At 33.0% G+C, this 9,893-nt stretch overlaps 2 protein-coding genes across 6 annotated transcripts; one reads left to right on the plus strand and one right to left on the minus strand.

Annotated features, from left to right (window-relative positions):
- The first annotated feature begins 657 nt into the window (after window positions 1-657).
- LOC114191550 (silicon efflux transporter LSI2-like) lies at window positions 658-4,158 on the plus strand. Of its 3 annotated transcripts, none has more exons than XM_028080785.1 (4): window positions 658-898; window positions 1,104-2,364; window positions 2,468-2,657; window positions 3,586-3,873. In XM_028080785.1, the coding sequence occupies exons 2-4, from the start codon at window positions 1,216-1,218 to the stop codon at window positions 3,846-3,848; spliced, it is 1,602 nt and encodes a 533-aa protein (XP_027936586.1). In that variant the 5' UTR covers window positions 658-898; window positions 1,104-1,215; the 3' UTR covers window positions 3,849-3,873. The 3 variants fall into 3 exon arrangements, with proteins under 3 accessions (XP_027936586.1, XP_027936588.1, XP_027936587.1); XM_028080787.1 differs by having other exon boundaries at window positions 659-898; window positions 1,082-2,364; window positions 3,586-4,158; XM_028080786.1 differs by lacking the exon at window positions 658-898 and adding an exon at window positions 921-1,004.
- Window positions 4,159-4,994: 836 nt separating this feature from the next.
- Window positions 4,995-8,259, minus strand: LOC114189584 (U3 small nucleolar ribonucleoprotein protein IMP3). Of its 3 annotated transcripts, none has more exons than XM_028078188.1 (6): window positions 8,111-8,232; window positions 7,905-8,016; window positions 6,655-6,797; window positions 6,425-6,532; window positions 5,746-5,820; window positions 4,995-5,437 (listed from the first exon to the last, which is right to left on the minus strand). In XM_028078188.1, the coding sequence occupies exons 3-6, from the start codon at window positions 6,786-6,788 to the stop codon at window positions 5,206-5,208; spliced, it is 549 nt and encodes a 182-aa protein (XP_027933989.1). In that variant the 5' UTR covers window positions 6,789-6,797; window positions 7,905-8,016; window positions 8,111-8,232; the 3' UTR covers window positions 4,995-5,205. The 3 variants fall into 3 exon arrangements, with proteins under 3 accessions (XP_027933989.1, XP_027933988.1, XP_027933990.1); XM_028078187.1 differs by having other exon boundaries at window positions 7,854-8,016; window positions 8,111-8,231; XM_028078189.1 differs by lacking the exon at window positions 7,905-8,016 and having other exon boundaries at window positions 8,111-8,259.
- Window positions 8,260-9,893: the final 1,634 nt, after the last annotated feature.

Here is a 9,893-nt window from a genome sequence, read left to right on the forward strand (position 1 = left end):
CTCCAAGCTTCCAATATTTGGTGAAGAACAGGCCACAAAAACAGATGAAACCTACTCTACTTGGCTGATTTAAAAACATATATGCAGTTCAAATCTCACGCCATGTAAGAAAAGGACATGTTGTATGGTCTACACTTTGAAGCATTTATTCTAACCTTTTCACACTCTTTACATGAAAACTTCCAAACCATTTTTTCTCATCAATCTTCTACGGTCTCTATCTCTTGTTATTAAATTCATAGAGAAAAATATAATCTAACATTAAGCTCAATCCCCATCTTGGAGGAGCTCACTTTAAATCACCGCCATTTGTCTCTGCTCATAATGTCCACTAATTAAACAAAACATGTTTAACCCAATCAAGTTTCTTATGTATGTGTGCAAAGCAAAGTAGTTGCAAGTTTTGTTTCTGTACATCTAATTAGTCAGATATATTTAGAGTAATTATTGAAGCTCAGGATTAGTATAATACCAATCATTGTGTCAAAGAATTATAATTTGGAGACCGACAAGAGAGAACAAAAGAATACTTAATTGATTCTTGGAATTTTGCCTGGGAAGGTAGCAGCTATAAGTAACAGTGGTCTTTTTCAAATTTTAACTCTTTGGTGATTTACATGGTGCGTTTAATATAATAGAATATAGGGTAACATTTCACCATGTGGATATGCTAAATTATTAGTTGACGTGCGCGTGCCCTGAAAAGACTGAAGATGCTTCAGTTTTGTTTCACCCCAACTCACCGAGATATTCCTCGACGTAATCCAATCTACAGCTACAAAGCTAATCTGTCATAAGAAAGCGAAGCACACAAAAGAAAAACACGTTGTTAGCCACAGAAAATTGATGCTTCTTAGTTAGGCCTCATTGTCTGTCCATGAAAACTTAAGTCTTATAGGTAAGCTTTTCTGAAGGAAGAATGGATGAATTGTCCACTCTTTTTGCTATATCTGAAACCTTTGACCTTGCTTTTGTGCTGTTGATATTTTGGAAAGATGACACGAGTAAATTGTTTGCCTATGTCTTTGTATAGTACTCCACTTGCTTAACTGCTAATCTTTGTTTTTTGCTGATGTTTCAGAGATTGAATTTTCATATTTCAGGAATTTTGCTCAGAGAGTAGTAGTGTTGTACTGTTGATAGTATAAAGGTGGAAGGAAGTATCGGACTTTGGTTGGAACAAGGAAGTTGTTGTTTGCTTGTTTAGTCGCAATAATGGCATTGGCTCCTGTTTCAAAAGTGGTATTTGGTTTAATTGCATTTGCAATCTTCTGGGTCTTAGCAGTTTTCCCAGCTGTGCCTTTTCTACCTATTGGGAGAACTGCAGGGTCCCTCCTTGGAGCCATGCTTATGGTCCTATTCCAAGTTATTACTCCAGATGAGGCTTATGCAACCATTGATCTTCCAATTCTTGGTCTTCTCTTTGGGACAATGGTTGTGAGTGTCTATCTTGAAAGAGCTGACATGTTTAAGTATATAGGGAAGTTGCTGGCTTGGAAGAGTAGAGGTGCAAAGGACTTACTTTGTAGGATATGTGTTATCTCTGCTGTTTCAAGTGCTCTCTTCACAAATGACACCTCTTGTGTGGTTTTGACTGAATTCATATTGAAAATTGCGAGACAGCATAACCTTCCACCAACACCCTTTCTACTTGCCCTTGCTTCGAGTGCTAATATTGGGTCCTCAGCAACTCCAATTGGCAACCCCCAAAACCTGGTTATAGCTGTTCAGAGTAAAATATCATTTGGTAATTTTCTGATTGGTATTCTTCCAGCTATGGTGGCAGGAGTTGTAGCAAATGCTACAATTCTTCTAATCATGTATTGGAAGTTATTGTCTGTTCATAAGGACGAAGAAGATTCAGGGGCAGAAGCTGTGGTAGAGGAGTATGATTCTCATCGGTTTTCTCCTGCCACTATGTCTCATTTTTCATCCTTGAATTCTCAAGAATGGAATTCTCATCTTGAAGCTATCAGTGTTCAGAACTCTCCTCAGCAGATTCTAAGAAACCGATCAATTGCAACTGCAAGTGAAATTAATGGGGTTTCTAGCAACACTTTTGATTCTGCAAGAATCTCAAGTTTACCAAGGGATGGAACAAATGGTGTGCCATCTCTAACAAAGGAGGAAACTAGCCCTACAAGTTCTGCAGCAACAGTAGATACTCTTATTCACCCTTCGGAAAGAAAAAACAGTTTTATCATAAGATGGAAGAGGGTACTGTGGAAATCTTGTGTTTACATCATCACAGTTGGAATGTTGGTTGCTTTACTTCTAGGTTTAAATATGTCATGGACTGCAATTACCGCGGCACTTGCCCTTATCGTTCTTGATTTCAAAGATGCTAGGCCATGTTTAGAAAAGGTTTAAACATGATCTTTCTCTTTTCCTCTGTCTTCTCCTTGGAATGCTAAAAGTACTTGTGCTGTTCAAATATTTTACGTTTTTTTCCCTTCTCTTGTAACAGGTTTCATATTCGCTTTTGATATTCTTTTGTGGAATGTTTATCACGGTAGATGGCCTCAACAAAACTGGGATTCCAAGTGCTTTGTGGGACATAATGGAGCCCTATTCTCACGTTGATCGGGCTAGTGGAGTTGCAATTCTTGCAGTTGTCATACTTGTCTTATCAAATTTGGCTTCAAATGTGCCGACAGGTAAGTGGACCTGGTTCTATTTTACTGACAAAATTTATATTTTTTGTTTTCTGTTTGGGAGAGGAGGTCTTCCAATGTCATGTAGATCTGTTAACATTGATTGTTAAGTCTTCATTCTCCATGTTCCTTGAATTGAAACTTAAAAAGTTCTTGATTGCTCACTGCCAAGAAAGTCACTGGAAGCACCGGTAAGGAGTGTAGATCACATAATTTCTGCATTCTGAAAAAGGGTGGAGAAACTAAGAAGGAAATGGAGGAAACTATTGAAAGGAATTTCATGTTTATAGCCAAACTGAATGATATTATGTGATTAATTAGTTTGCTTCACCCAGTAGGATTAGACTATTATTGTTGTTGGCTTGTTTGTTGTAGAATTGTGCTGTGAATTGAATGTGCACAACAGAACAACATCTCCATTAGAGTTTTGATTGTTCATCAGTTTACATCTTTGAAAAAATCTGATGGATTGTCAACGAAATTATCATTCCCTAAAATCGAGAGATTGTATCTTCAACAGTGGTAAACTCCTAATAAGAGCAAATAATTTTAGATAAGCGTGGAATTTAGTTTTCTATTTTGATAATGGGATTTTTATTGTTTGTTTGTAAGAGACTTCTTTTTCTCTTTACCACTGGAAATCTTTGTAAACACATCAGAAAGAACTATTATTTATGTCATGTATGTATCAATATGTCTTGATATCACATTACACTTTTACCTACTATGCTTGAGGGGGAACTTGGTCAAACACCAATGGTACATATTTTATCTTTATTTGTTCCTTGTTATATTCCTTTTGGCTTGATTTTGTCATTAGAACAAATAATATTCATGTGCACTAAACTTGTATCCATCATGGTGAAAGAATTTTGTTGTTATGATACATGACAATTAACTAAAGTTATCTGTTATGTGTGCTATTATCTAGTTCTGTTGCTTGGAGGACGTGTAGCAGCCTCAGCTGCTGCAATTTCGAAAGCAGATGAGAAGAAGGCATGGCTGATATTGGCTTGGGCCAGCACCATATCAGGGAATCTCTCACTGTTGGGATCAGCTGCTAACTTGATAGTGTGTGAACAGGCTATTCGTGCTCCAAACCTACCATACACGTTAACCTTCTGGAGTCACTTCAAATTTGGCATTCCTTCCACGATCATAGTCACAGCTATAGGTTTGACATTCATAAGATGATAATGGCATTCATGGAAAAAGGGCCTTGTAAGTTGAAGATGTTCAAACAAAACGAAAGAATGAAAAAACAGGGTTCTTGTCAATGTGTTTTAACTTATGTATACATTATCAAGAAAATGGATGTTGATGCTTTGTTATCGATAGTTTATGCAAAATAAAATATGTGCAGATAGTTGCCATATGATGCTTTGGAATTTAGTAAGAGAAGGAAAAACAAATTTGAATTTTGCTTGTTCTGCTTTTATCATTATTATTATTTCTGAAACATGTTTATAGGGAAAATTATGCAAATTATGGATGCTTATTCTGATTTGCATATTCAGTATGGGATGCAGAAGTAATGAAATCTGATTGCATATTATTGCATGGTGCTTCTGTCCTTTGGATTCAGAAATGGCTCATGTATGCCGCACTGAAGATATTGAGATTCCTAGGCATGTTAAGCATGTTTTGAATATCAAATCATAGTAGCAGTAAAAGATAAATAAAATGAAGTTACCAGGACATTCATACAACTTATTGTTGGTTCATAATGTTGGGTGGATTGAAGTCAAGGCTTTTATAACAAATTATTCTAAATGTTTTTGTGATGACGTGCATATACTGTATCATTGATTCAGAAAATGGATGTTACTAACTAGAGGTATCAACACTGATGTCAGCAAATTTTCCATTTTATTAAAGAAGCTTGATTACGAGGAAACGCATTCGGGGTTAGAAAATATAATCGACTATCTAAGTTCAAACGATGTTATATCTTTCACCGATAAATAATTTTTCTTTTTTAAACTCATTGACGATGTTAAAATCGATTTATTACAACAAAAAATATGACAGGCGTGCTGCTGAGGGCGGGATACAGGACAAAGAAAAACGAAAAATTGGCATGTTTGGGAACTCTACCAAAGCCATTTTTGACGTGATTTTTTTCTTTTTCTGTTGGATGTTTTCGAATCTGTATCTCGAATCTTTTCCAAACACATTGGGAACTCTACCAAAACCATATTATTTGCAATACATTAAAGAAAGCCCTTGCAAAGCTACCCTTTAAAATTTTGTTTATGTGATCCCTCCCCCTATCAACCAGAATGGATCATCATTCACTTAAAATCCAAGCTGGAGTAGCTGTGATCGCTAAACAATTGATTGGAAAAATGCAGAATAATTTTAAATACTGATTCACTAATTTCCAGGTTCATTACATCTTCATCAACTTAATCTGGTATGAATTTAAAACTTAAAACAATCCCATTAAAATCCAAGCCTATCTAAACCACCGCCCCCAAGGAAAAAAAAACTCATCCCAGATTTCATATTTTGAAAGCAAACAACAATAAGCTGACATTTAGCCTTCAACTTAATTCATTAAATCATAGTCATCCAATTTGTCATTGTACTGAAGCACCTTTCTCTTTATTTTGGATGAATCCACCCATGTAATGAAGTCTTCCATGTTCCTAGTTACAAGGAAAGCCGGGTCTGTCACCGTCTCTGGACCAACCCTTATATGCCCTTGCTCAATGTACGTGACAGCTTCTTTCAAGTGTTCAGCAAATTTTAATCGCACCAGAACAGTTGAGAGCCTACGTCTGCACAATGGACAATATCATTAAGTTTAAGAACATACGAGGATAATATAATGCCCATAAGAAGAAAAGTTAGTATCTTTAGAAGAAAACAAGTAATAATGCACGCAGTAACTTCCCTAAGATTATCTTGAAATTGATCCTAGTCATCAGGTAATAATTATTTATTAAACTGCATTTGCAAGTTATAATTGTTATCTCTTCCTCTTGATATGTTTACCTTTGGACCGTCTAATGAGCCAAGTGCATACGAATAAAATTAATCAATCAATTTTCATTTTAAAAAATAATCAGCAGAGTATTATTTTTACCTACAGAAGGATGACACAGTTAAGCGTTCACATAGTGTGATGCTTTGCCTGGTTGGAATCACGCCCATGTTGTAGCTGTCACCAAAAAGGAGAAAAAGATGAGGAAGAAAATAATAGTTCATAATTATATCAATTACTTTTCTCCTTTGTTTCAGGCTAATACCAAGAATAAATAAAATGTGTTTCCTAAATCAATACAATATTTCTATTGAAACTGTAAGGCTAACTTGTGCTTCTTGAAATGGAGTTGCATCTATTCAAATATTTTACACCAACTCGAAAGTTTTAGAGCAAAGGCATCACAACAAACCAAAACAATAACTCCAAATAGTTCACCAATTTTAATTATATTTTGATAGAAACTAATGTCTATGTGGACTAGGAAGGACCCGTTTGATGGGCCGCAGGAAGTTATTATTAGGAGTATAACAGCATGTAATGTCAATAACTTATCGTGTACAAGGTTTTCAGAATTAGTCCTTCACTGCACGATGGCAGATATGTATTACAATTACATCTGATAGAAGGTATGCAATAACGCAAATATTTTTGTCTCTGGGACAGCAAGTACATGGCAGCGATATATGACTTCCGTGTTCAGTAATATATTTTATCAATATACAAATCGATGTTGTATCATATGTTCACATGATATGAGAGTGAAGAAAAATGAACTTACAGTTTTTCCAAAAGCTTGTCAGTCATGTCAACCCTAAAAGGATCCTTTGCGTCCATCTGTTTCACTATGTTAACTAACTTCTGAACCATATGGCATAAACCTGAATATCTATCCATATTTGCATCATCCCAGAGTCAAAAAACATAAGATGGGTCAACTAAAAGCTAATCTAAAGCAAAGAAAATTACACAGCTTCAGAAAATACGAAGATAGTGAATTATGGATAATACTTTTTGTAATCGTCCCGTCCAGTAATGTGGTAGCGTTGCATAACCAAGTTCTCTCTGTGACCACCTTCTCTCTTCCATTCCAAAAAATTTACCTTCTTCAAAAGCTTCTTTTCATGGAACTTTAGCTTCCTCATTCTTTTTCACTGTCATCAGGAAACAAAACTAAATAGTCACTTCATTAAAAAATAGAAGAACTGTTCAATTTATGAATCGGCTATTTAACAGCAGCATAAATTGTTGTAACAAGTTCCAAACTTTCGTTCAACCAGCCACTAGTTTATTAGATAAATAGATAGAGCCAGAGAAATAGAGAGAGACTTATGTCCACATCTTAACCAGCCACTGGTGAGAAATTAGCTAGACTAGAGATATGTGGAAGACCCAAAATTAAGAGCCGATAAGCTCTAATATCATATAATAATTATTCCTATAATTTAATTATCATCAGATTTAATTATTATTTTGTATCACTATTGATGATAGACACGGAAAGTGAAAAAAATATATATAAGAGAAGTGTCAAGGCACAAGCTGTTGCTACTTCATAGGTGCTGGAGGAAAAATAAATCATTAATATATAACCAGGATTCAAGCTTTTGTCAGATTCAAGTATAGCAACTCTCATGCGTCGGCAACCAAGAGAAGCAGGTGATGCACACATTGTTTTTGCTGTCCATTTCTTCTCTTATTAGTATTATAATTTTTGTTGAATTATTAGACCATATCCAAGTGCTACAAATTACACAATAACATACAATAAAGGGGAAAATAGAACTCATTGGTAAAACTAGTAGTATTCTGATTCACATACTTGCAAAAAAGTCAATACCATTAATTTCTCAGTATTTGCTCCTCCACATCTCACTTAATAAAACCCTATTCAACTCCTAATATTCTTTCCTTGAGCAACCAAATTACTTTTGAGTCTTTACTTCTATCAAAATCCTCAAGAGGCTGCTTTTACAAATCTATTCACAAGTCTAATTCTTCAAAAAAATCTTGGAAGAATAAAAATTCCACTCGGTGTGACCCAATCATAATTTACAAAAACATTAAGATAACAACTTGTATTAACAAGAAATCAGTCACTTGTAGAAATCAATCATCAGAATAAGCTTCAAAGCATACTTGCAATATGGGTTTTACCAAAAACAAAAATATATCAAAAAAGTGTGAGTGTTAAGAAATATGGGTTTTACCAAAAAAGAGGGGGTTGAGAAGAGAAGTGTTGTATGGCAAATGGTTCTCACCCAGTTGAAAGTGACAGAAGGATAACCAATGAACAATTGGTGGACAGCACCTCAGAAACGGGATTTCCAAAGTAAAGGGATTGAAAGAGAGGTGAAACCAATGAACTTGATGCTGTTAATTTCTTTGTCAGTACAGTACATTGAATGGCAAAAATTAAAAGATAAGGTGAAAAAAGAAGAAGATGATGGTGTCGGCGATGAAGTACCTTGTTCGGATGTTCCTGGCGGTGTCGTCGCCGATGAAGATGGTGATGAGCACTCTGCACTGGGCGTGTGAGAGAAAGAGAAGAAAGAATGGCACGGACGCGGGAGCTCCTGATTAGGGTTGAAAATAAAATAACTTAATGGCGGTATGCGGGCTGGCCGCCCCGACCCGTCCTTGACCCGAAAATAAAAATTATATATATATATATATATATATATATATATATAATATTTTAAATAAAATACTTAATTATAATTTTAGGTCAGTTTTACAAAATTGACAATTTTTTGTTCTTAATTTTTAATTTTAATCTTTTAAAATTCTTTAGTTGCAGTTGTTGCCTCTAAATTAAGAATGTCAATGGTGCGGATAAATATGGATAGTGGTTTTTTCGCATTTTAAATATTTGTTCTATAATCGTATTCCATATGGTACTCGTATATATATATATTTTTTTTATATCTATGGATATTTATGGGTTTGCGAATATTTACAAAATAATAATTTAATATTTAACGACATATTTTAAACATGAATTCAAATAAAAATACAATGTATAACATTCACAAATTTATAAGAAAGTGTAAATAATTCATTTAAATAGTGTTGAGTGATAATTTACAAAGAAAATATATTTTTAAAACGAATTAATAGAAAACAACTCATTCAAACTTGATGTGTTAATGTTTTAATCATATCTTTTTTAATTTAAATTAAAGTATAGCGGGTATGAGTATATACGGGTATAAATACTATGATATATATACTTGTTATGTTAATATACGGGTATAAAAAATACTTGTATCCGTTACCTGCGAATATCCGTTTATAATATTCATTCCCTACCGGACGAGTTTTATCCACATATATTCGCTGTGACAGATCTTCGACCAATATTTTGGAGGTGTCAAAATTTTTGTTAAATTATCCTCTTGGTATATTTTTTGGTCAAAAATGACAAGTTGGTTCTCTAATTTTTTCTAGTCTTAATTTAGTCTCGACTTCTTAAAAATTGATACAATTTGAACATTTTCATATCAAATTTCTTGAAGTGGAACAATGATTTTTTATCAAAATTGATATTAGGATTATGTCAATTACACGAATAAAGGAAACCATCTTTATTCATAATTTCAATCCTAATGAAAAAACCTTGATCCGGTTCAAAATTTTAACAAAAAAATTGTATCATTTTTTAAAAGATTGAGACCATATTGAAACTAAAAAAATTGGAGGACCAATTTATATTTTTGAACAAAAATAAGAACCAAAAGCGTAATCCCATAATTTGTATATAAACTAGTAAAAATATCGTATTTACTTTTTTATGATAATAAAAAATAATAAAATAATAAAAATTATTATAATTATAAAAATAAATAAAAATAATTTTTATAATTTTATTATAATTAATTTTTATTTATAATAATTAAATTTTAAAAAATTAATCAAATAAAAAGATATATAAATTAAATAAATGATTACTTAAAGAATAATATTAATAAATAATTAATTTTATTTAAAATATATTTAAAAAGTAAAATTAAAAAATAGATATAGAAAAAATAATTCTTTATATATATATATATTAAATATTAAATACATAACATATATTGAAAACATTAAATTCTTAAAAAATTTATTTAAAATTATATATTAATATATAAATATAAAAGAAACTGGGGCCATGACCCCTTAATCATTACTAAGTACAGTCACTGAATACCGGTAAATATCGGTAAATATTAATTTTTTTGACATCTACCGGATTGTTTGTTACGTTA

This window comes from Vigna unguiculata, chromosome 7 (assembly GCF_004118075.2).
Source record: "Vigna unguiculata cultivar IT97K-499-35 chromosome 7, ASM411807v1, whole genome shotgun sequence".
Classification (NCBI taxonomy): domain Eukaryota; kingdom Viridiplantae; phylum Streptophyta; class Magnoliopsida; order Fabales; family Fabaceae; genus Vigna; species Vigna unguiculata.

Bases quoted from the DNA above. Each gene is read 5' to 3' on its own strand.
- LOC114191550 (XM_028080785.1), top strand. From the start codon at position 1,216: ATGGCATTGGCTCCTGTTTCAAAAGTGGTATTTGGTTTAATTGCATTT. The intron at 2,365-2,467 runs GTTTAAACATGA...CTCTTGTAACAG, and splicing joins CTAGGCCATGTTTAGAAAAG to GTTTCATATTCGCTTTTGAT. The intron at 2,658-3,585 runs GTAAGTGGACCT...GCTATTATCTAG, and splicing joins GGCTTCAAATGTGCCGACAG to TTCTGTTGCTTGGAGGACGT.
- LOC114189584 (XM_028078189.1), bottom strand. From the start codon at position 6,788: ATGAGGAAGCTAAAGTTCCATGAAAAGAAGCTTTTGAAGAAGGTAAAT. The intron at 5,821-6,424 runs GTAAGTTCATTT...TTTTGGTGACAG, and splicing joins GACAAGCTTTTGGAAAAACT to CTACAACATGGGCGTGATTC. The intron at 5,438-5,745 runs GTAAAAATAATA...TCCATTGTGCAG, and splicing joins ACTGTGTCATCCTTCTGTAG to ACGTAGGCTCTCAACTGTTC.